We start from the raw sequence: 27080 nt of genomic DNA, 5'->3' as shown, positions 1-27080 counted from the left end.
GAGCAATGAATGTGGGGAGCATAGGAGATTTTTAGGGCAGTGAAACTATTCTATATGATTCTGCAATGGCAGATACATGGCAATATACATTTGTCAAAGTTGTAAGACATAAGACACAAAAGATAAGCCCTAATGTAACCTATGGACTTTAGTTAATAACAAGGTAGTCTCATCAGTTCTAACAAATATATCACACTTACGTAAGATCTACCCAAGAAAGAATGAATCAGTCAGAGAAGACTGCCTAAAGAAAAAAAGAAATTTGTCCTGGCCTTGGATCCATAGGCAGGATGTGACAGACAGGTGAAGGAGGGGAGGGTATACCCAGAGGACAACAGCCAGGGCCAAGGTGTGAGGTAGGACTAAGCTGGTTTAGGTGGAGGAAATGGTGAGGAAGAGGTGCCAGACCTGGCAGAAAGGAAGTGGATCTGGGAGGTAAGCAAAATACGCTTTAATACATACAGTGGGGGCAGGTTATTAAAGTCCTTCAAAGACAAGCAGACGGAGTTTACATTTGATACAGTAGGTGGTGCAGAGCCTTAGCAGGGGTGTGAATAGGAGGCAAGATCAAGTCAACTCACATTCATTATTCATGAATTCTGTATTTGCAAATTTACCTCCTTGCTAAAATTTATTGCTAACAGTCATGTGGGCACATGTGCGACAAACAAACCAAAACCCAAGCCAAGCCAAGCCAAACCAAACCAAACCAAACCAAAAATTCCCCAAGTCCCAACATGTTAACAATAAGGGGAACCGTTGAGGGGCAGCATACGAGAACCCCCAGTATTTTCTATTCAATTTTCCTGTAAACCTACCTAAAACTGCACTTGAAAAATTTAATGAAGAAACAATTGTAAAAGTTAACAATATAAGTATACAGGTAAAGAGAAAAGAAAAGTGAACTTACTTTTGGTTCACAATTAGCCATTCCCGAATATAGGTCTGAACACAGTCCCTGACATGAGGGTCCAGTTCAACCCTAATGAGGTGGAAAATGAGATAAAATCATGTTATTACTGGATAAAAACAACACAACACTCCCTTATCATAACCAAGGAGAGCAGCATGATTTCAAATCCATATCAGGTGGGAACGCCAGGGGCATTCCTACCCATTCATCAAGTGTCTGAAGTATTCCTCAGGCAATAGCATTTTTACTTTGAAGAGACAAGCATGTTGGCATTTGATACTTTGTGGGTTTTCTTTATTATAGAGAATCACGTTAAACTATACCTATCCCTTCAGGGCATTCCAACACCAGACAGGTAGAACTAGCTGTAATCATATACGTAATAAGAAAAATAAGTATAAATACCGATTTCTCACAGGGATAATTTGGGCATATTTTTTGCTCCTGTGTAACCTTGTTAGGACATGCATGTTTCCCTTTTGGAAAGCCATGAAGAAGAACCATTGTCTTAGGCTTTGGGAAGTTGACACCGGGTTTGGTCGGTGATTATCAATTCGGGCAGTCCTTGTCATACCTGCGTAAAAGTGTGCCATGGGAGATACTCTCCAAATGTTTCAGAGTCTTAAATCAGAAATAACGCCACATAGTAGCAAAGCTATTTTCTGATTTTCCAAAATTTTGGTATTAGAGATGGATGGGTCTAAATACTACATACTAAATATGACTGCCCAAATCCTAGCCCCATCCCTTACTAGCTACATGGCCTCAGGCCACCTTTCTATGCCTCAGGGTCCTCATCTTAGAGTTCTACTAATAGAGGAGTGCCTCCTTCAGAAAGGATTAACTAGTCATCATGGAAGTACTTAGAAGAGTCTCTGGCACATAGTAAGACCCATGTAGGCTAGTTCATACTTCCAATCCACTTATTATGCACGAGTTACTGATGTAACCACTTTATGCATATTAATTCAGTTAACCCTCTCTTTAAAAAAAAAAATTCAGTTAATTTTCAATCAGCCCCCAAGGGCGTGGGCATACACTATGATTCTCATTTTGCAGAAGAACAAGATGAGAAGGATCTTGCTCAAAGTCACCCAGCACATGGAAAAGCAGGGACTTAAACCCAGGCCTTTCACCTGTGGAATGCAGGCTTTCATTTACCACACTATCAGAGCTCAGCATAAAGTTCTGGGTCAATGGGAATCACCTGTTGTTTACTCTGGTGAGGACGATGATGCCTTCCTGGGTTTTGATTAAAATGGCAGACTTTTTGTCAATGATTGAAATAGCAGAGCTTGTTTTAAAGTCATCAGACAGTCTGAGCTAGCAATTCTGATCACAAGGTAATATTATACTAAATTACTGATGCTAAGAAAAAAACCCTGCCTCTTTAATCAAAGTTCAAAAATCCTATCTCTAAATTTAAGTATTTTAAACAGGATCTTCCAAGAGTCTGACCTCATTTGAAAATAATTAAGTGAGTAACCATTAATTTCAGACAAAGAAATAATATGAAATGATTCTTTGTCAAAGGTGAAAAAAAGAGACCTTGTCTATATTAAAGGTATGCTTGAATAAATAGGCTGACAATGGGAGGAATATTTCCCACTGTGTGTTTTCTGAGGAGTATTTCTGAAACGTTTGAGCTGAGCCCATGACAAGCTCTCCTATGTGAATAAGAACTATCAAAACAGGAGAAGCAAGACTCATGATAATACCATATCACTGTCACCCAACATTCTTAAATCATGATGGATGAAAATCCAAATCCAGACTAGAATATATCCCACAGTAGTGGGACAGGGGCTGTTTCATGATCTCCTCCTGGGGACTTTTTTGGGGGAAGATGACAAGGTTGAAAATATCCAGGAGAGATGTGAATCTTAATTTTGTTTTGAAAATAAATGCAAGGGATCCCTGGGTGGCTCAGCAGTTTAGCGCCTGCCTTTGGCCCAGGGTGTGATGATGGTGTTCCAGGATCGAGTCCCACATCAGGCTCCCTGCATGGAGCCTGCTTCTCCCTCTGCCTGTGTCTCTGCCTCTCTCTCTGTGTCTCTCATGAATAAATATATAAAATCTAAAAACAAAAACAAACAAAAACTTTAAATAAATACATACATACATACATACATACATACATACAAATAAAAGTTCATCCTCATCCTCTAAAGAGGCATTGCTTTTTATGCCATGGAAGTAACAAGAGTTTCATCGAGAAGTAATTCCATTGTTTGCTACCAAGAGCTAACACATAGACTAGAAACACATAGACTAACCCACCGTAGAAACTCAAGCACTAAACAGCTATTCACATATTCACTCCACAGAGCTTTCCCGCTGTTTCCTCACTTGGCAAAATATTCTTCAGAGGAAGGAACTTTGCCCTACTGCTCTATTCATGGCAGTTCCCAGCACATAGTAGACACTCAATAAATGTGGGTTGGACTTGTTTGTGACCTGATCCAGTCTTACGTGGAAACAGTTAAAAGGCTTCTGAATCATTTCATGGATGATTAGCAAATACTTGACATTTTTGCAAATGGAGAAACTGAGGCCTGTGAGCTCACAGCAGTCACCTGTGGGCACTGAGCTGACATGCAGGGAGTCCAGGCTCTCGGGCCTCCATGGGCACCTCTCCTTGAGGATTCCATATCGTCCCACCTCATCCCTTTAACTGGCTTAATCCCACATGCCTCTTCAAAGCCACTGGTCAGACCATTTTAGAAACTCCCACAGGTGACAGGACCATGGGATCATCCTGCCCACCTTCACCAATCCGAGTACCTTCAGTTTCAAAAGAAGTCCAAAATTCAGGAACCCCCATCCTTGCCAATAACAGCCATGATGTCACACTCACGTCTACGTGTTAGGAAAACCATTTACCCTTCCTCCGGCAAGGAGGGCTGCAAGGTGCGACATTCCTTTGGCGTGAACACCACATCTAAGTCGTCCTCGGTGAAGTCTCCCAGCTCCTGGGCGAGCTCCACGTCCAGGCTGTTCAGGTGTGTCATCAGAAGTCCTTCAAAGTCTACTGGCTCCACCGGGTCATAAAACTGAGGCTGGAGAGAGAGAGAGAAGGGAGAGGAGGAGGTTCCCACAAGGTTTCCAGGGAAAGCGCCAAGGCGGCGGTCGGTCGGCGTGTCCCCGGCCCGCCCCTTCCCCTCGGCCAGCCCTGGGCTCCAGGGCCCAGCTCCGGGGAGCTGTGTCGGAGGGCCTGTCAACCCCAGAAGCAGCGATCCGGAAAGGGGAATAGACAGCGCTGCAAGTCGGAACACGGTCAGGCACCCAAATCACACCCCAAGGCAGAATTTTTTCGCTGCTTAATTGCATCTTGATGAGGAATCCTGAGGAGATCCAAAATGAGATCACGAGGCTTCACTGAATTTGATCATTTCTCCTGTAAAAGCTCTCTGAGGCCCTGTTCACCCAAATACAGCGAAGCGGCGCATGGAGGCAACGTTCCAGAAATCCAGGCAAACTCAACGCTCCTTCGGTTTAAGCATTCAGGCACCAGGTTTCCTTTGGCCCGACTTACCCTATATGTTGGTTCTTGAAAGCACTTCATACATAGTCACAGCCCCCAGTGAGCCAGACTTGATGTCACTGACTTCCAGATGCTTCTGGATTCACCCGTGCTGGTCAGGAAGACATTTTCACTGGACTGTAGTTAAATGAGTAAACTAAGGGCAATTGGCTGAGTTTACATATGCCCTTTTATATTTTTTTTAGATTTATTTATTTATGTAAGAAAGAGAGCAGAAGAAGGGGGAGGGCAGAGGGAGAAGCAGACTCCCCGATGAGCAGGGAGTCCAATGTGGGGCTCGATCCCAGAATCCTGGGATCATGACCTGAGCTGAAGGCAGATGCTTAAAAACCAACTGAACCACCCAGATGCCCCTATACTCCCTTTTTAAAGGATTGTTTTGTTTTGCTTTTCAACTATACACAGTGGGGAAGGGGGAGAACAAATGAAATGACAGAAGTTGATGATAATTTGAAATAGAATTTTCTATGGTGGATAAAATAAAAGGTTGGCAATTAAGCAAATATTCTTTTCTTGTCTGTGAAATCCCAAAACAGGAACCGTTGCCTTTAGGAAGTAAAAGATTCAGATCGAGTGGAGTTGTAGAATAATGAGAATACCAGCAGCTCTGTGGGGTTCATTTAGGGCAGGCTATTTGGAATCAGCAGCCCAAGGAGGTACTGTTCTCTGCTCCCTCTCCTTCCCCCGACCATGGACCAATAAAACAAGCACTTCAGATTCCTGACTTGTACCGCCTCATGTGAAACAAGGCCAGACCCAAGGGAAATGCTAACAAAACCGGTTTTTCACCGCCCTGAAACCATACACCAGACTAGATGTGAGGGCTCCTGGCTGGACAGGAGCAAAGTGCCACTGCTTATGAGGCAAAGGACACAAAATCAGAGAAGGTAGGTGTGGCTTGCCCTGCCTCCTCCCACCCTCACCATCCCTGCTAGTGGTGGAGATGGGCGTGATGTCCTGGGGCCCAAGGACAAAGCCAAAAAGCCAAGAACCGAGTCAACATGGGCCCTCCTTCTTCTCCGGGATTCTTGAAGGTGGCTAGCTGACATAATGTCTTGTCCTTATAGGGTGCCTCTCAAAATGAAGAGACGGACCAGCCGGATACCAGCCTGTGCAGCATCCAGAGCGGGGACAGAGTTTGCAAAAGGACCTCACTGGCCTCTGCCAGAGTAAATGACAGGCACTATCTATGCAGACCTGCATAAGACCAACTAACTTCAAAGGAGAAAGTGGATTTTCCCATCTCTTACCATAACCCAGTACAGAGAGTTCAGAGTCAAGAACTGAAATAGAAAACTACATTTTTGGGGTGCCTGGGTGGCTGAGTGGTTGAGCATCTGCCTTTGGCTCAGGGCGTGATCCAGAGCCCTGGGATCAAGTTCTGCATCGGGCTCCCCACAGGAAGCCTGCTTCTCCCTCTACCTATGTCTCTGCCTCTCTCTGTGTGTCTCTCATGAATAAATAAATAGCATCTTCAAACAAAAAAAAAAAAAAAAGGAAAGGAAACTGCATATTTTGCCTACCCAATCTTATTATTGACAAGTCAATACCCATTAAGCTAATAATTATTGAGCACTTACTTTGTGCCAAGAAACTGGCTAGGTCATTATATACATTATGTCATGTAATCCTCACTAGAGCCTATAAGATCCACACTCTCATTATCCTCATTTTATAGATGAGTACACTAAAGGCTAGAGATTTGATCATTTGCCCACATGAAGTAAGCCCTCTGGAATTTACACCTAGGCAGGCTCATGTTCTTAACCACAATAGTTGTGCTTTCTCTTGCAGGTATTTTAGGGAATCTGTACTTCCAGAAATAATTAAAACACAAGGCAGTGTGTTTGGAAGTGAGTGAAAACTGCAATGACCACTACCCACAAGTTCCACTCTGTGTTTCTCATGAGGCCAGTTGCTCACAGTAATAACATAATTAATTAATTAAAGTAATAACAACTGTACATTTATTATAAAGAATATCAATTCCTCAAGCCAAGGCACTTTCAATAAATACTTAAAAATTATGTTGAAACACATCTTGAAGCATTGCGACACTAGCATGGATCACTAGTAAGTCCAGCCAATGTATTCTACTTGTCATGACCCTGAAATCCAAAGCTACAAATGATGACAAACCTAGCTGACAGCACCACCTGTCACCTACAGGAAAGGCTGGTCCAAGGACCTGGGTGATGAGGATAGATGACTCCCTCCTCTGGCAATGATGTGTTGAGTGTCTGCTGAATGCCAGTCACTGAGCTGAAGGGGCAGGGATACAAAAGAATACAAGTATCTCCTTTCAAGCATCTTTCCCCAGATCTCTAGTCATCCATAGATGGTGAAGCTTGCCACACTCTCATAAGTAAATAATGCTATCTTTGAGGATGGGAGCCATGATAAAGGACACAGTATCCTCACTGTGCACTAATCGTGGGGCAATGTGTCAAGTACAATCAATACCCAAGATTGATCATAAAGTCAAACTCTCGAGGTCAGCATATATTTCAGGACTGAGTAGACTCTAAACACCAACCATATGATAGAACTATTGAGTGTGGTTCCAGCACGACAGACAAGGCTGGCATTTGGCTAGTGTCCCCTACTCTCTCTAGGCTGAATCAGAGAAAACTGTCCATTCCTAAAATGATGTAAACTAGGCTTGCCTTTGGCAAGTGGGTGGAGACCCCAAGGACTGTTACCAGGGCCTCCGAGGAGGTTGTTCCTCTTGCAAATTCAGATAATAACTAGGAACCAAAAGAGATATCTCTTTTCTAAACTCTCTCGTCTTAATCTCAAGAAGAAGTTTTATTATGAGGTAATCAACACACACCCACAAACACATACACTATATTGATCTACTGGTAAGCAAAGGGAAGAAATAATTATTGAAGAGAATTGCCGCGGTATTTTATTTTGTTGGGGGCTGAAGTCTGAGCACAGGGTGGAGGGGGATGGTCTAATATCCGTCCTTAAGGCAGGACTGGAGCTCTCGGCAACTCAAAAGCCAAACACGAAAATTAACTATTTTGTTTTCTCTGCTGTTGAGCTGTACATATGGCCTCCTAATCGGTGAAGATCCAAGACTAGATTAAATGGTATAATCCAAAGTAATTCCAAGAAGGTGCCCTTATCCCATGAATTACTACACTGCCACCATCACTTGTTAAAGTAATAGAAGAAAAAACTCCAAATAACCAAAATAGAAACGAACAAATGAACAAAAAAACCTTAAAAAACAAAAACACTTAAGACTACAAATGATCCTAAATTAGGTTTTATCTATCCTGATTGTCAACTCACCTAGGCTGAACTATATTCCCCAAATTTACTTCCTAGTATGTTTCTAGTCTGAGTGGGCTACACTATTTTTCTCTTCCTACAGTCATTTTGAAGCATAAATACACCTTCTACTGACACAATCAAACAGCTGCTGCTGTTGAAGGGATATTACTAATATAATTAAAGTCCCCTACCTAATCAGTTGACTTTAAGTCACGCTAAAGGAGACTCCCCTAAGTGGCCTGACTTACTCAGGTAGATGCTGTCTTAATCAGTTGAAGGACTCCAGGCTTGAACTCCTGTCTATGGAGTTCTGGCTTGCTTGGGATCTTGCCTCCCTGATTGTTCTGTGGACCTACTTAGCCAGCCACCATCAATGGGTAAGCCATTTCTCTACAATCAGCTCCTAAATATCTGTGCAGATGCATCTCTTCCTGGTTCCACTGTTCTGACTAAACCTGGACTAATCCATCTACTTCCATTCATTCAACAAATACCCCCTGAGTTCCTACGGTGGACTAGCACTAGGTGGGAGACACAGTCACTGCCCCAAAGCAACTTCCAACACTTCCTTAGTGAACACTTGCGCAGTCTTCCTTTTTGGCTACTTTTTCCAGAGGCCTCATCAACAAAAGACTAGAAATACACAAAAAGATTATAAACACCCTAAGTGCTTCAATTATTCACAGCCAGATATCCGTTTTTTAATTAAGGGAGTTTGAGCTTTTCCTTGTCCCCTAACGCACATCAAAGGCTAGTTCTGCTGGCATAAATTGGATGCAATTTGTTCTGAAACTGACAGTTTCTACAGCACCAGAACCATATCTGATTAAAATGAATCTATGTCACTCCTAGCACAGTGTAGTATTCAGAGAGCACACTGATAGCACATTCAAATAGCAAATCTGGATATTTCATAAATAAGGATGCTGAAGGACGCCTGGTTGGCTCAGTGGTTGAGCGTCTGCCTTTGGCTCGGGTCATGATCCCAAGGTCCTGGGATCGAGCCCCATATTAGGCTCCCTGCAGGGAGTCTGCTTCTCCCTCTGCCTGTGTCTCTGCCTCTCTCTGTGTGTCTCTCTCTGTGTCTCTCATGAATAAATAAAATCTTCAAAAAAAAAAAAAAAAAAAGGATGCTGAAAAACAGAGAGGTTGACTTGACCCAAATCACACAGGCAATCCCAAGGGTCCTTCATTATATAGCATGGGGTGGGGGGCGTAGTATGCTTCACTCTGCTCTATGTGAGGCTGGGGGAGAGGAATGACATCTCCAGGTATACTGGCCTTGTAACCTCACGTGTGTTCACCCTTATGGAAGGTGGTCCTCAAATCTACTTGGCTGTTTGTGAGAGATGTCTTGTCAGTCACCCAACACCTCCTTGTTGCCATATTCAATGGTCACTGCTCAGTCCTGGTTTAGCTACAGTACCGGATACAGTTAATCACTCCCTCTTTCTTGCAACACTTCATTCAGATGGAGGGAGACCCAGTCTCTGAAAGTCCATGTACCAGGAAACCTCTCCATACAGAACAAATTGGAATGGTTGGTCATTCTACCTTTGGAACATCACTTTTTCTAGGTTTTCCTCCTATGCTGGATACAGTGCACCAGGATTCAGTCCTAAAATGTCTTTACTTCTCAATCTGCATTCACTCTCATATGAGCTCATCCACTCCCATGGCTTTAAATATCATTTTAAAAAATTACAAATATATATCTTTACCCTGAAATCCAGGTTGACTTTTCCAAGTACACCCAAACATCACTATCTGGTGCTCTAATAGGACTCTCAGACCCAACAAATTCAAAACGAATTCTTAATTTTCCTGCCAATCTTTCTCTCCATATCCCCTAAGTCTTGGCATCTCAGGAGTGGCAATTCCATTCTGCCAGCTGCCCAGGGCAAAAACTTCAGAGTCAATGTTGCTTTCCCTCTTTCTCTTATGCCTTACATATTGTTCATCAGAAAATCTTACCCACTTTACCTTTGAAATATATTCAGCATCCAACCTTCTCACCTTCTCTACTGGCATCACATTTGTAACTCTATTCCAGAGTTATTGTGACAACTTTGTAATGCCCTCCCCACCCCAGTCTACTCTCCACATAGCAACCAGAGTGATCCTTATAAAAATAACTCTATAAGCCACCTTTATAAAAAAAAAAAAAAAAGTCAGATCATGCCTGGCTTCTGGCTCAATGCTTCCTGAGACTTCCCATCTTAATCAGAGTAAGAGCCAAAGTTCTTCTGTGGTCTCTGAGGCCTAGGACCCAGCTGTGCTTTCCCTTTGATCATCTCCTCTACAACTGCACCCTCTGCTCAGCTCATACTCCACTTCCTTGCTGTCGCTGGAGCATACCACATACTCTTGTCTTGGGGACTTTGCACTTGCTGCTCCTTCCTCCTAGAATACTCTTCCTTCAGATACCTGTCAAGTTCATGCAGAATTCTTCCCCAAGTGTCTCCTTTCCAATAGACACCCAAATAGCTCACCTTTATGTCACCCTCCATCCTCTTTTTCTCCTCTATTCTTCAAGGTGCTTAATTCCCCTTGATACAGTCTACATTCACTTATTTGTCTATGTCTCCCCTTATAGATGTAGGTTCCATGAGGCTAGTCCCTTTGTTGTATTCATTATCATGTCCTCACCTCTTAAAGCAATGCCTGGCACAGAGTGAAGCCCAATACATATTTCTGGAAAGATGGAAGAAAGGAAGGATGGAAGGAAGGAGGGAATACTCAAGACAGTCCTCTCAGTCCTCTACTATATTTAAGTAAACAGAACTGAAGACAGTAAGGTTCTGCTTCAGTGATTTAAAAGTAATTCGTGGCTTAGATTAAACAATGCTTCCCTGCTTCTACCAATGGCAATCCTCTACTGGTACCAGTGAGTAGAAGATGTTGACATGCCATTATGGGCATCAATCTATTTTTACCAAGATACTCTAATTTCCCTGCTTTTCAATGGTAGTAATGAAACTCCTGCTCTGCACACAGGCTGCCACTCTGTCATTTTATGTTCCACTGTAAATCTGCATGAAAACTATATTGAGATCTTCATTTCCATCATATCCCCTCAAGGGAAATCAATAAAACCGAAGGACAGCCCAACTCCTTGAAAGATGAAGCACAAAAGATGAACAGCATCAGAAAAATTTTAAAGAATCATATTGATCAAGTTATCTAACATTTAGGTCATCCTTGGTAGTAAAATAAAAAGGCTGCTTTATTGCACAGAAGCTTAAACATATTATAAAAAAAACACCTTCTAAGGCATGAGACTTTTTTCTTTTTTACATAAATGTTATACACAAACATGTCATGTAACCATGGTGTTTAGGAAGTGGCCTTTTACAACCTTTGCTTCAGCAAGAACTGTTACATTCCAGCTGATACATTCCATTCCACTTCAAAACTTTTCTATTCTCGTTTTTAAAAACAGAATTTTTCCCTCTATGAAAATGTAGGTTAAGGTTATTAACCACATATGGTGTCTCAAATTCTCCTTTCTACCCTAGGATAGAAACCCCAACCTTTTCTTCTCTTGTATTTCACTCTCCCTTCAACTTTGAATAATCAGAAAATAGTTTTAGTATTTTACTCTTTCATTTTAATGAAGACATCAAATATACAGTCATTTGCCTGTTTAGACGGTTGGCATTAGAGGGTGTCTGATCAACCTACTATCCATGTGGCTGTGGCAATGGAGGATGCTAAAGCCAATGGGCAACGATACAAACAAGTTAGTCTACACACAAGGCCGTGCTCTTTGGCACTTGTCACAAAAGACTCTGACAGGAGTGTCAAAGAGACCCAGAGCAAGTCTACCATCATATCACCAGGTCTAAAAAAGCCAACTCAAAATGGTCAGTCCTCTTCATATTCAAGAATGCAAGACCTAAAATTATTTTACCTCTTTGAAAACATACATACATCACAGCTAACTTTTACAAGTAGAGTTAAAAAACAAAAATCCAATAAAACCACACACACACACCCCAAACACATCCTTCCTCTCATTTGATTGATCCGGTTTACAACAGAAGCCACTATATTTACACAAGGATATATCCATAGGGTTAGCAAGTGGTCCTTGCCTACCACATTTTCTGAAATTCAGAGCAACCAGGACAATAAAAGAAACTACCTTTTTTCGTGTTTTTTCCCTCTATTTGGAATACTTCTACCTTAGTAGGGTCTCTAAACAATCCTCAATCTGGATCACATGCTAGAATCCCAGGGAACTATAACACACTGATACCTAGGCTCCAACCCTTAGAGATTCTGATTTAATTGTTCTCTGGTGAGCCTAGCCACAGGTATTTCTAAAGGTCCTGGATGATTCTAATGTGCAGCCAGGGCTAAGAACCGTCCTTTAAGTCTTCTCAGTCTCCCCCCAGAAAGCTTTTACCACCTCTTGAACACCAACCATGCTTAAAGATTATATAGATCCTCTGTATCATCTGTCCTCTCAAATAGACCACAAGGCCTTTCAGTGCTGAAACCACTCTGGCCACCCTTTAATCTCCCACAGTGTCTCCAGTACATGGACAACAGTGCCAAACATGTGGACTGTGCCACTTGCCACTGATTACACAACATCTATGATACCATTCTATTAAACCCTAGTGGGGGAAGCACTATTACAGCAACATTGCAAATGAAAAAGCTGAAGCCTTCACAGAAGTTAACTTGCTCCAGGTTATATACCTAATCAGTGGCAGTAATGCTTCACCCCAGATCCTTCTGATGAGTTTTTGTAGAAAAAAATATGTAAAAAAATATGTGATTATTTTTAATGATTTATTATAAATGAAAAGTAAATTTTATGATACAGTGTAAATTTTTGCAACACAAAAATTCTATTCATATACACAAATTCATGAAGCAGGCATGTTAACTTCAAGCAAAATGAGGTCCACTTAGACTTGTGGTCAACTTCTTACCTCTTGCAAAACAGCAAACATATTTGATTATTTTGGGTTTTTTTTTAGATTTTTATTTATTTATTTGAGAGAGAGGGAGAGAGTGCACGTGTGAGTAGGGGGAGGGGCAAAGGGGGAGAATCTTAAACAGACCCAGAGCTGAGCCTGAAACTCAATGAGGGACTCAATCTCACAACCCTGAGATCATTCCCTAAACCAAAACCAAAAGTCAGGTGCTCAACCAACTGAGCCACCCAAGCGCCCTACTGATGGGGTTTTAAATAACTTGGCACCATTAAATACTTGTAAAAATTAAACAGCCATTTGTATCAGCATGTGGGGTTGTTGCAATGGATAGCGTATAAGGATAGCGTATAAAGGTAAGGGAGGGAAACAAAGGTCAAAATGCACTTGGTCTTACTTTTCAATTGTCCAAAATAATACAATGAACAGCCTAGAGCTTTAAGCATTTAAGAGCTTAGAGCATTTAAGAGAAGTTGTGGTTTTTTTTTTTTTTTTTAAAGCTACTTTAGCTTGAAGATCTTTAGATGATAAGCTATTTCTCTGCCTTGGCGGGAATGAATCTTGCTGAAATGTCCCATTATCTTCCTATGAAATGAACTTTTTTTTTTTTTAAGGTAAAGGGAAATCACCATTAAGTTGATGATGTCTGTTGGAGGAACCTTTATTCAGGTTGATGACTCAGAGGAAAGAACAGCTACTTCACTGTGACATTACAGCCCGGTACCAAGTAAACGTTAGCGTGGTTTCCTAGGCAGGCTGTGTGTTTTCAAAGGGGGAATTAAAATCAGGCCTCCTGGCTCCCTCACGCCTCCCTCATGCCTCCTGTTCCTCATGCAGTTAACAAGAAGGAACAGGGGCAGCAGGATGTGCTGAAATTGGACTTGGGATCTGGGAAGAGAGATTCAGGAGCTAACCCAGAATACTAAGAGTCACATATTTTAAAGGCTATTCATTTGCAAATAGAACCAGGAATAAATTATGACACGTAGGAACACAATGATTCTTTAAGAGCTAAACGCAGTTGCTTATTTTTGCTACTTCTCTGATATCTTCTGTTACAAGATGGGTAGTTAAGCCCCATGTTAACTTGACTACCTAGCAAATGAAGAAATGCATCAAAATGATCACTTTTGTGAAAACCTACCGATGAAGTGGCATAACAGCCAAAAGAACAGCTGTAGATAGTAAGCAATTTTTTTTTCTTTGTGACTTTAAAAAATTTACAGCTGCAGCATAAAAGTCAAAGCTGGTGTGTAGAGAAGGGTTAAAGTTTGCTCGCTAAACTTCCTTAAAGCCTCTTAATTAAATGACGTCCACACTGTTTCTCAAGACAGCAACTGCAGGAAGCTACAGTCTTAATTTACCAACAAGCAAGACACCAAACCCCACCTCCTTAACTTTTTTGAAATATGAACATATATCTGCTCGCTTTTTAACTGAATTTTGCATCATTTGGAATACAATTTGAGTCAGGAATTTTTTTTTGAAGTTTTTTTCCCCCTTGGTTTTCAATGAAATATAGATCAGCACCAAATTAAACAAAAAACATAGCTAATATCTCTTAGTCTAAAGGTTATCTAGTGTATCTGAAAGCACAGATATTAGGCATTTAATGTGCTTTTATATATAATCTGCAATTTTGAGACAGTAAAAGTACAAACAAAAAGGGCAGTCTAGCAAGTCACCGAAGTCATAAATGGGTTTTATTTTGTTTTGTTTAAGAAATGTCATTACCTTGTGCAGTAAAAGGTGCTACACATTTTTTACTACTAGTATTTTATCAATTACCCAACACACAAAATTATCCTACTGAAACAACCACACATCACTCCAGTAAACATACCTTGAAAAGATACACAGTTACGCGGCGTGTAAATTGTTACAGGAGGCAAGATGGCGGCAACAGGAAGCCAAGTGGAAGGTTACCAAACTTCGAAGAGCAGAAGTGGTTTTGAAGTAATAAGTGAGAAATGAAAAAAAAAAAAAATAACCTAACCTCCCCAAGATAACCACTAGAACAAGTAAGAAAGCGCCGCTGTGCTTTGTGTGAGGAAGTGAGTACAACAAGGGCTGCAGGCTCCACAAAGGAAGTGAATACTCACTTCTGGTTTTACAAATCATCTCATTTAAGTCAGGTTTATTCCACCTGACATATGTCTGGCATTCAGTCCTCAAATACTATAACACATAATGTGCACCCAATGGTCGGTGTTAATATAAAAATATAAACCATGTTCCACTTCAAAGGGGAGTGTGTTTCAAAAATGAAGGTCTGCCCTGTGATTCCAATTATATGAAGTTCCAGGTAAGGTAAAATTATGACAGAAGTGGAGCAGTGATTGCCTTGGATTTCAGGCTGGATGAAGAGACTGTTCCATACCTTGATTGAGAAGTTAAATGACTAGAAATTGGTCAAATTCACCAAACTGTACATGTAAAATGAGTGAATTTATTGTATCTGAATTATACTTCCAAGAAAACAATTTTTTGAAAATGAAGGTTTCTAACTTGGCTTTTCAGATTGGGGATATATTTTTCCCAGTAAAAGCCTATTACAAACGATAGTAAGGTTCCAGGCCACTCTCCCCCAAAATATGAATCCTAATTTGGGTAAAATCAAGTAGCCTGTTTGCCCACTAAAGCCTGAGACTTTAGAACCACAGCCCTGGAGGGGGCCACACTGCATTCTAAGATCACATTGAAGGAGGAAGAGAAGAAATAGTCTGGTGTCACAGGCAGGCATGGCATTAGGAAGTGGTGGTTGGAGGTGTAAGGTGGCAGTGGAAAAGCTAAGGAAAATTGGGAAGCAAAAGCGTATGCTGTGCATTTCTGCCCTTGACATTCTCTAAGCAGACCTATAACTCATACTTACTAGTTGAAGAGAGGGGAAGCCAGAGGTACTTATGCTCTGTCGATGGTACTGGCCAAGGTTTGGCGGGAGAGTGAACTGTTTCCTTATTTCCGCTGAAGAATACCTTGGGTAAAACACAAACATCTAAATGAAGTGGTTATTTTTAACAAATCATCGCAATTATAGATACAATCTTTGGTATGTTATAAAACTCATGCCCTGGCTGGGTAATTGGTAGAACTAATATGTCCTCAGTGGTTAAGAATGAACATTGTAGCTTTTGTGTGATAGTATATACTCTTGAAAAGCTCATAAAGGCCCAGACACCTACAACCAACCATGCCCGCTGCCCAGTACTGGAAGGGTAAATGTATGACGCAGAGGAAGAGTTTGAGGCCCAAGGAAAGAGTCAGGGCACTTGGATCCTTCTTCCCAAGCCATTCAGAGACATTGTCTCTGCATGAGGAGATCTGTTCTTTGATCCAGATATCCTCCATGCTCCCATTTTGATCCAGCCATTCTCATTTTAAGCAGTTGAACTCTTCTGGCCAGCTGCCCGCTATGATAAAACACTCTAGAGAACTATTCTATGAACACTTCCACCTCCTTGCAGGCACCTCAGATGCTACTTAGAATTCCAAGGACTGTACTTTTTCCAAACTGTTCCTGATAGAGTGAGCCTTCGAGTCATTCATATCACAGCGCCATTGTCCCCTCAGCCAACATCGTTGGTAGTTGGAAACCAGTTACGTGAAAGTTGTTCTCCATTGTCTACTCACACCTACTGTCATGAGCTGTTGATCAGGGAAACCCTGGCTTACAAGCAGATTGACTTTGAGGCACTCATGTGTTAGTCATTTGTTTGAAGCTCAGAATACATTTTCTCATGTCACATTTCTCTTTTGATCTCATTTGTTGGTGGGAAGATTCTTAGGCTAATTCACAAAAGTGTATTTAAAGCACAGTGGGACTGCTATATAGTATAACTAGACACTAACAGACATTTATTGAAGATCAAATGAGATAATATATTTGAAACATGCTATGTATCCAACAAAGGGCTATATAAATTTTTAATTATAATTTTAAAGTATAATATTTGAGTATTATAAATAAAGCTTATTATATTTTCCCCATTATAATGTGTACTAAGGCATAATTATTAATTACCCTCATGATAAGGTTTCTGACATGGTCTGCTTGGCTCCCAAATGTGGCAATGTGGCACTTCTAGAGAAGCAGAAAGCCTGCTCAGATCCTATGTGTGGCATCCATTCTCCCAATCTGAGAGCACCCTAATGTTCTTCCAAGAGTCATACACTCATGCTGTACATTGTCTAGGCATAATTACAAAGTAAAGGGGGCGGGCACATAACCCAACACAGGACAATGATCTCTCCTTCCCAGGATTCTGAATGATGAATGGATAAAAGGATGGAAGAAAATGGCTGGAGCACATTGATGCCAGGGATACCACCCCTACATGACAATGCAGTGGAGTGTGAAACGCCCCAGGAAGTGAAAGCAGGCCATACTACCTGTATTCCTGAATTTCCTGAGATATTGTCCTTGTTTAATTTTTTTAAGTCTAAGAACATACCAGGATCAGAAGTATTCTATTCCGCTGGGGAAATGCAAATCAAAACTGCATGAGCTGCCACTGCACAATGACTAGGATGGCTATAGCAGAAAAGATGGGCAATAACAGGTATTGGTGAGGATAGAGAAACTGGAGCATCACGCATTATTAGCCAGAATGTAAAATTGTGCAAGTGCTTTGAAAAATAGTCTGGTAATTCCTCAAAAAGTTAAATATGGTGTTCCCATATATATCCCAGCAATTCCACTCCTAGGTGTATATCTGAGAGAGATGAAAACATACCTTCATATAAAAATTTATACATGAATGTTTATAGCAGCATTATTCATAATAGAAAAGTGGAAACAACCCAAATGTCTATCAACTGCTGCATGGATAAGCAAAATGTGGCCCATGATGCAATGGAATATTATTGAGCAATAAAAAAGAAGTAATGCTAAAAATGACAACATGGATGCACCTCAAAAACATCATGTGAATTGAAATGAGCTAAACCCAAAGACCACATATTTTATTAGTCCTTATATGAAATTTCCAGAACAAGAAAATGTATAGAGACAGAATGTAGATGAGTAGTTGCCTAGCACTGGGCCTTGGAGGAAAATGAGGAGTGACTGCTAATGGGAGCAGGGTATTTTTTTTGGGGGGGGGGGAGGTGATGAAAATGTTTTAAAATTGATTGTGATGATGGAAGCACAATTCTATGAATATATTAAGAATTAGCGACCTGCACATGTTAAAAATGGGTTAACTGTGTGGTATGTGAATTATTTCTAAATAAAGCTGATATAGATACAGATATAAATACAGATGTGTAAAAGTATCCTAAAGACACAAGAGTGAAGGCAAAAATTACCTAATTTAATGGAACAGCCAGGAATGGAGAAAAACTTTCAGAATTTGCTTTCAAGTACTCAATAGGCTGATTTTCATTACAAGTTGAACAATCATCAATTTTTAAAAAACAACAGATTAGACCACTGTCCATATCCAAAGGCCCATCTTGCATGAACACACTATCTTGTGTTTGGCACCAAAGGAACCCAACACAGCATGGTGATCACTTATCTGCTTACTTAGGGAGATGACCATAGACATGGAGGGAAAAGACAACCAAGCAAAGATCCTTCGCTATGACCTGGATGCCTTCTGACAGATATGACTCACTGCTCCTGAGACTTCTGCCCTCAGGTCTTCTCCACATGATTTAGTCTCCTGGTCATTCTGAAGCTCTTCCTGCCATAGACCAGAGGCATCTACCTGAAATGGGAATACCTAAAAAGGTTCAAGAAAGGAGTGGTATAGTAAGAGAATCAAAGAAAGGAAGCAGGGACAGATGCTTGCTTTCATTTTGAAGCAAAATCTGTTGTCCTGTGCCAAAACCCCAATATTTTTTTCAGCATGCAATCAGAATGTTCCCGCTCTTCAATCTTTCCTTAAATGGGGTCAGGAGGGGTTTCTGTTGCAATTCTTCACATCAGTTTCCTAATTAGGAGCCATACAACTGATCCTCTTCCCTGACAGTCGAGCCTGATCCTATTTCCTATGCCTACAGGATCACTTCTATGGAATGCAATTAAACCCATCCCTTCAAAACCGTCAAATATGGAGATGAATTCTTTGTCCCTAAAACGAAAATAGCGAACCGTCCCATAAGGAAAAGAACTTATATAGTTTAAAGAAAGTCAAAATTAAGTCTCTCTGGAGATGTCCTACACACATTTTAAACCAGCAAAAATAAGCTAGAATGACAAAATCACACGTTGGTCAAACCGTGAGAAAATCGGCATGCCCCACACCCCGGTGGGACCCCACAGGGTGGTATATTGGTTCAGTGCCTCTGGAAAGCAACACTGTAATACACAACAAGAACTATAAAACTATCATTACTTTGTAATGTAATCATTTAGCTTTGGAGAATATGCCCTATGGGATTCATACAAACATATAATTTGAGCAGAAATGAGTATAAGAACTCTGTGTATGGTGGTAAATAATTGAAAATAACCATAGCACTTAATGTGAGGGAGAGCCCCCAGTAAATAACAGCAAATAGGTGAAATAGGATTTTCCCACTTAAAATAAATATATGAATTAGGTTCACCCATGGAAAGGTACATACCAAAAAGTTACAAGTGAAAAGTAATGTAAGGAGCTGAATAGAAATGACTAACAGTATATGTGTAAATACACCACAAGGATCAGAAATCCTCTCAGTAGTTATATAAAGTAGCTTAATAACTACCTTATTCAGCTCTTTCTGATGTAAAGTTGCCTAAGTTGATCATTCAAAAAAAAAAGTGTATACATATAAAGTAGCACGCAGGCACAGGTGCACTTCTTGAGAATAATTTAAATTCTGTGAACTTCAGCTATTAAGTTAGTGATAGGGAAATTCATTCTCAAGAGCACCTAGCACCCCAGAGTCAAAATCAACCCTCTTCATCTCTACATTGACCATAGTGAAGGGGAAAGCCTGTCTACACAGATGGGAGAATTCAGCCCAGGGAAGGGGTCATACAGACTTGGTGTCCACACAGGTAGTGATTGCATATGGCTCTTATTTCCTCTGTATTTGAGTCTCAGACCAAATTCAACATGTCTAAGATAACTTTCATGATGCTAGATTTATATTATGATGATATTTCCTTGATGAGCTAAGCCACTCTTCTAGTAACTCAAAATGTTTTAAAATATTTTCTTTCTTTTTTTAAAGATTTTACTTATTTATTCATGAGAGAGAGAGAGAGAGAGAGAGAGAGAGAGGCAGAGACATAGGTAGAGGGAGAAGCAGGCTCCCTGTGGGGAGCCTGATGCGGGACTGGATCCCAGGACCCCGGGATCACGACGTGAGCCAAAAAGGCAGACATTCAATCACTGAGACACTCAAGTGCCCCTAAAATATTATTTTCTTTATTTCTACAAATCAAACTGGGAGGGAGCCCTGGGATTTGTCTAAAGCAGTGGTACTTGGGATGCCTGGGTGGCTCAGCAGTTGGGTGGTTGCCTTTGGCCCAGGTCATGATCCCAGGACCGGGATCGAGTCCTGCATCGGGCTCCTGGTTGGAGTCTGCTTCTCTGTCTGCCTCTCTCTCTCTCTCTCTCTCTCTCTCTCTCTCTCTCCCCGTCTCTCATGAATGAATGAATAGATCTTAAAAAATAAAGTGCTGGTACTCCTACTCAGGAGTCAGAATACAAGGGTATAGGTAGGTAGCAAAGCTCTTTTTTTTTATTCAGATGGACAGATAATTGTGATACACACAGTTGGGACTAAGTACCAGTGGAACTAATGATGCAGCCTATGCTGCTAATAAGTGTGGCCTATGGATCATATACATCAAATTATCAGCTGCTTAATAAAATCTAGATTCCTAGACCCTACCCCCCATCCTGAAACAGCATCTCTTATGACATGGCCTGGAAAACTGCATGTTTAGCCAGCAACTCCAGGGGATTTTTATGTCAGTAAATATTTGCTAATAGTGCAAGACTATGAGAGAGTATTAGTTCATTCATTCATTTATAAAACATCAAGGGCACAGAAGTGCCAGACTCTCTGGCAAGTGCTAGAGATTAAAGTTCAAGGCAATATTGTTGCTCCTTCTGGAGGCAAAGCCCAGTGGGTGAGGGAGAGGAAGACAGATGGATAATGGAATAAATGATTTTAATACAACATGATAAATATTATAATAAAAAATGTGATCATGCCTTGTGAGCAAAGAGGAGGGAGTTGGTAATTGAGCTTAGGAATGCTTAGGAGGCTTCTGAAACAAAAGGACTATTGAACCAGGGTGCCTGGGTGGCTCAGTTGGTTAAACATCCAACTTCTGATTTCGGCCCAGGTCATGATCTCAGGGTCATGAGATTGAGCCCCGTATTGGGCTCCGCAATGGGCATGGAGCCTGCTTAAAATTCTCTCTCTCTCTCTCTCTCTCTCTCTCTCTCTATACTATCATCTATATATATATATATATATAAAGAGAGACTGCCCCTCCCCTCCTATAAAAGAGGACTTTCTAACCACACTTTGGGAAAAAAAAAGGAAGAAGAAGGAGGAGGAGGAGGGGGGAGGAGGAGGAGGAGGAGGAACAGACCTGATGGAAAACAGCATTTTGTTTGTTTGATTTCACCATTTCATGAGATCTAAACATTAGGTTTCCATGCTCCTACTTCAAGTATTTTAACTATCAGTCTGCCCCATTTCTTTACAATAAATGTAGCCATTTGCCAGCTGTTTGAGTTCAAGTATATTAGTTAACCAGGCTGAGTCTTAGTTTCATTACGTGTGAAATGAAAGGGCTGGACTATCTGATTCCTTGGATACCTTTCCAGCTGGAACTGGCAAAGATGCTCAAGAATCTCCAAGTGGAACTGTTAGCACCATGATCTACACCAGCAGCAGTGCCAGGAAACTACATAGCCCCGGAAGGCTTCTTTCTGGCTTTCATCCCTAAAAGAAAATTCTTTCACTATATGCTGGATGGCCAGCAGCCAAAATGGTTGGAAGAATTTTAAAACTGATTCAAGAAAAAACCATGTTATTAAGTATTTAAAAGGGCTTAGGGCTTTCCTGAATGTGACACGTTTTAAACAATCGTGAAATCGTTCACTATTGGTGGGATAAAGAAAAGCAAACATGTAATGTACTCTTAGTAACTAACAACTGACTTAGTAACTAACAGACCACTAACAAATATGAGTGTAAAGTACGTAGCTAGTAATAAATACTAATTATAGACATTCATGGATGGCACCTACACGTATATGGCCATAGGCACATGGTGTAATTAAACCTTGCAAAATAACAATTGTTCAGGACCAGAAATGATTTGCACCAAGTAAGCAATGAGTGTTATTCCCCAAACTTCCTGAAGTATAAGGTTAGGGCAGTGCAGTATAACAGCAATAATAAAGATTTTTAAATTTAATTTAGAAAAACCATCTCTAAATGATGTAAATAAGCCAGGGTTGGATCACAGTGCATGGCAAGGATAAAGTCTGGAAACACAGCTGGCTCAAGAGTGAGTAGTTCCTGGAGTTGACCACATTAAAACGATCTAAGGTGGAGCGCCTGGGTAGATCAATTGACTTGGCCTCTGACTCCTGGTTTCGTCTCAGGTCATGATCTCGGGATCATGGGATCAAGCCCCACGTCGGGTTCCATGCTTCGCTGGCCTTGGAGTCTGCTAGTCCTCCTCCCTCTTCTCCTCTCTGCTTTCTCTCTCTCGCTCGCTCTCTCAGATAAATAAATAAAATCTTAAAAAAAAAAAGATCTAAGGCTTTTCCTGAGATGTCTCCTCAGATACTTTTAGTAAAGTGCACCTTTCTATTTTTATTTTTTGTTTGTTTTTTGGGGTTTTTTTGAGTAATCTCTATACCCAGTGTGGGGCTGGAAGTCATGAATGACCACAAGATCAAGAGATGCATGCTCTGGTGACATGAACATGACAGAAGCACCTGGGTGGCTCAGTGGCAGAGTGTTTGCCTTCAGCTCAGGTCATGATCCCAGGTCCTGGGATTGAGTCCTGCATCAGGCTCTCTGTAGGGAGCCTGCTTCTCCTTCTGCCTATGTCTTGCCTCTCATGAATAAATAAATTACCTTTTAAAAAGAGCACTTTTAAATTTATTTTTTTTAATTTTTATTTATTTTATGATAGTCACACACAGAGAGAGAGAGAGAGAGAGAGAGAGGCAGAGACATAGGCAGAGGGAGAAGCAGGCTCCATGCACCGGGAGCCGATGTGGGATTCAATCCCGGGTCTCCAGAATCGCGCCCTGGGCCAAAGGCAGGCGCCAAACCGCTGCGCCACCCAGGGATCCCTAAAAAGAGCACTTTTAAATTTAAAAGACTGCAAAAATCAATAGCCAAAGCAAATGCTATATATACATTATGTGTATAAGCAATATATATAATATTATTATCATATGTGTATATAACTCCATGCCAACATATACATCCATATTTTGAGCCATGCAGTTTGGAATAAATTCCTCAGAAGTTCATCACCTGGGGCTTCATAATAGATATTTCAGGTTTCAGAATTTCTCATATTTTCCATCTCTTCTCGTAAAAGGACATGCCCTAAACATACAATTTTTATAAAGATGATTCAACAGGTGGAAACATGACTACAAAGAGAAGTTTGCCACTTACTAACAAGCTGTGGAACTTATGTTTCTTCCTCCCAGGGGAGTCCCAAATTCCTTTCACTTGGAAAATTGCTCTGAATAGGAAAAATATTTATTCGATGAGTGAAGTGTTTGAGGGTCCCCACAAGGAGCCTAGAGGAGAACTAGCCAATGCCTTTAGGGTCTCACTAAGGTGTCACAGTCCCCCAGCCTGTAAATATCATCAGATAAACATCATATAAGTGAGTTTCTCTCCTGACATAATCATCTCCTACTGATGAGGCAGCATAATCACCTAAAAGAACACCTAGAAGTACTGAGTAATTTTTTTAAGATTTTTTTTAAGATTTTATTTATTTATTCATGAGAGACACAGAGAGAGAGGGCAGAGACACAGGCAGAAGGAGAAGCAAGCTCCATGCAGGGAGCCCGATGTGGGACTCGATCCGGGGTCTCCAGGATTATTCCCTGGGCCGAAGGCAGGCGCTAAACTGCTGACCCACTCAGGCTGCCCAAGATTTTATTATTATTATTATTTATCTGAAAAAGAGAGAGTAGGAGCAGGGGGAGGAACAGAGGGAGAGGAAGACTCCCCGCAGACCAGGGAATCCGATGTAGGGTTCCAATCCAGGACCCTGAGATCATGACCTGGGCCAAAGGTAGATGCTCAGCCACTGAGATTGAGGTCTTGGAATCCTGGGATCGAGTTCTGCATCAGGCTCTCTGCATGGAGCCTGCCTCTCCCTCTGCCTGTGTCTCTGCCTCTCTTTCTCTCTCTCTGTATCTCTCATGAATAAATAAATAAATCTTTAAAAAAAAAAGAGAATTGTTGAAAGAAGCACCAAAGACACAGATTTATAAGGCACCACAAAATCAATACAGAGAAAATTGAACCTAACCACATCATAATAAAACTGCTGAGAATCAAGGAGAAATTCTAAATGTTCTTGAAACAATCAGGGGAAAAGACAAATTGCCTTCAACATGTAATAGTAGGACTGATCATTTATTGACTTCTGAACGGAAAAAGTGAAATCCCAAAATCAACGCAGTGATATCTTTAAAGTGCTGGAAGAAAACAACTACCAGTCTAGAATATTCTACCTGGTGAAAATATCCTTCTTAATAAAGGATAAATAAAGACCTCACAGATAAACAAAAACTGAGAGAATTTATTACCAGCAGAGCTAGACTAAAAGAAAGAGTAAAGAGAACTCTTCAGACTGAAGGAAAGCAAGCCCAGATGGAAGCACTGAAGTACTGAAAGCAATGAAGTACATCAAAAGGATAAATATGTGAGTAAATCTAAGTGACAATGATAGTACAAAATAATGATAACAATGTGGATTTAAAATATACATAGCATTGGGGCACCCAGCTGGCTCAGTTGGTGGAGCATACAATTCTTGACCTCAGGGTTATAAGTTCAAGACCCATGTTGGGTGTAGATATCACTTTAAAAAGAAATTTTAAATCTTTAAAAAATTAAAAACTAAAATAAACATAGCATTAAAATCTATGTAAATGATAACACAAAAAATAGGAAGGATAAATGGAGTTCATATATTCTAAAGGTCCTGCATTGTCTGTGAAATGGTAAAAGTACTAATTAATATTAGAGTTCTATTAATTATGTATTGTTGTATTCTCTCTGGAAATAAGAGACAAGTTGAAAAATAGGGGGGGAGGGAACCACAGTAGAAATATGTATTTAAACTGAAATAAAAGCATGAATGTAAGACCTGAAGCCATAAAACTTTTAGAAGAAAATATAGTCAGTAAGCTCCTTGAAATAGGTCTTAGCAATGTTTTTTTCTAATCTAACATCAAAAGCAAGGCAACAAAATCAAAAACCAAATACATGGGACTACATTAAAATAAAAATTTTCAGGCAGCCCGGGTGGCTCAGTGGTTTAGAGCCGCCTATAGCTCAGGGCGTGATCCCGGACATACGGGATCGAGTCCCATGTCAGGCTCCCTGCATGGAGCCTGCTTCTCCCTCTGCCTGTGTCTCTGCCTCTCTCTCTCTCCTCTCGGTGTATTCTCATGAATAAATAAATAAAATCTTTTAAAAAATAAAAATAAAATAAAATCTCTCAAATAAATAAATAAATAAATAAATAAATAAATAATAAAACAGAAATTTTCTGTATAGCAAAGGAAACCATCAAGAAAATGAAAAGGCAATCTATTGAGTAGAAGAAAATATTTGCAAATCAATATCTGACAAGGCACTAATATTGAAAATATATTTAAAAATTCATACAACTCAACAGCAAAAAGCCAATCTGATTAAAAAATGGGCAGACCTGAAATGACAGTTTTCCAAAGAAGATATACATCTTTCCAAAGGAGATGTCCTCTCCAAAGGGGGTACATGAAAAAAATGCTCAACATCATTAATCATCAGGGAAATATAAATCAAAACCACAAGGAGCTATCACCTCACACCTGTCAGAATGGCTAGCATCAAAAAGCAAGAAATAATAAGGGTCAGTGAGGATGTGGGAAGAGGGAATCCTCATGCACTGTTGGTGGGAATGTAAATTGGTACAGCCACTATGGAAAATAGGATGGAAGTTCCTCAAAAAACATTAAATATAAAACTACCATATGATCTAGCAAGTCCACATCTGGGTATTCATCCAAAGAAAACAAAAGCACTAACTCAAAAAGATATAGGGATCCTTGCGTTCACTGCAGCATTATTTACAATAGCCTAGACATGGAAATAGCCTGTGTCCATAAATGCATGAATGGATAAATAAATTGTATATACATATACTATGGAGTATTATTTGGGTTAAAAAAAAATAAAATCCTGAGGCACCTGGGTAGCTCAGTCAGTTGGGCATCTGACTCTTGATTTTGGCTCAGGTTGTGATCTTGGGGCCATGGGATTGAGCCCCATCTTGGGCTCCATGCTAAGCAGAGAGTCTGATTAGGATTCTCTCTCTTCCTTTCCCTCTGTCCCTACCACCCCCCTCAAATAAATAAATCTTAAAAAGAAAAAAAAAAGGATGAAATCTTTTTCATTTGCAACATGTATGGATCTGGAGGGCATTATGCTAAGTGAAATAAGTCTGACAGAGAAAGACAAATATTGGTATCTCTTATTATAGAATCTACAACAAAACCAGAAACAAGCTCACAGATACAGGCAACAGATTAGTGATTGCCAAGAGGCATGGGAGAAATGAGTGAAGGGGTTCAAAAGGAAAAAAAAATATCAGGCAATCTGCCTAAGTATAAACCTTTCTGTTGAAAATGGGCTTCGACTTTAGAATTTTATCTAGGATTCAGCTTGCTCATTTATGAAAACCAGGGGAAAAAAACCCTGAAAACTGTAATGACTTATAACTTACTGAGACTTTTACATATAATGATCTAATTCCTCAAAATGACTAGGGAAATAGGTAGAATGGTTTGTTATCATCATGTTTGAGGTAAGTTATCTGAGTCTTAGGAAGGAAAGAATGCAAGGAAAAAAACAAACTCAACTATGTCAGTGATCACATTAAATATACTTAGAGTAAACTCACCAATTACAAGACAAAGATCATCAGATTACATAAAAAAACTATATGCTACTTACAAGAGACATCATATACTTTACTTTTTTTAAAACAGATTTATTGAGGTATAGCTGATGTTCAATATACTGCACATATTCAAAGTGGATGATTTATAAGTTTGACACAAGTGTACACCCATGAAACCATCTCTGCAATCGCAAAGCTTCCCCATGCCACTTCTTACTCTCTTTCCCCCAACCCTTGTTCCTTGGTAACCACTAATTTGCAATAGTT

At 40.4% G+C, this 27080-nt stretch overlaps 1 protein-coding gene across 2 annotated transcripts in view; it reads right to left on the bottom strand.

Annotated features, from left to right (window-relative positions):
- DOCK8 (dedicator of cytokinesis 8) overlaps positions 1-27080 on the bottom strand; it is a 223866-nt gene that overhangs the window by 160772 nt on the left and 36014 nt on the right. For both annotated transcript variants that reach the window (XM_055310526.1, XM_055310527.1), the window contains exons 2-4: positions 15564-15666; positions 3797-3972; positions 911-982 (exon numbers count right to left, since the gene is read on the bottom strand). In XM_055310526.1, coding sequence (XP_055166501.1) covers positions 911-982; positions 3797-3972; positions 15564-15666 — 351 coding nt within the window. The remainder of the gene's footprint in view (positions 1-910; positions 983-3796; positions 3973-15563; positions 15667-27080) is intronic.

This window comes from Nyctereutes procyonoides, unplaced genomic scaffold, assembly GCF_905146905.1.
Source record: "Nyctereutes procyonoides isolate TBG_1078 unplaced genomic scaffold, NYPRO_anot_genome, whole genome shotgun sequence".
Classification (NCBI taxonomy): Eukaryota; Metazoa; Chordata; class Mammalia; order Carnivora; family Canidae; genus Nyctereutes; species Nyctereutes procyonoides.
The sequence above is the reverse complement of the archived record's forward strand: the minus strand, read 5'-3'. Positions and strand labels throughout refer to the sequence as shown.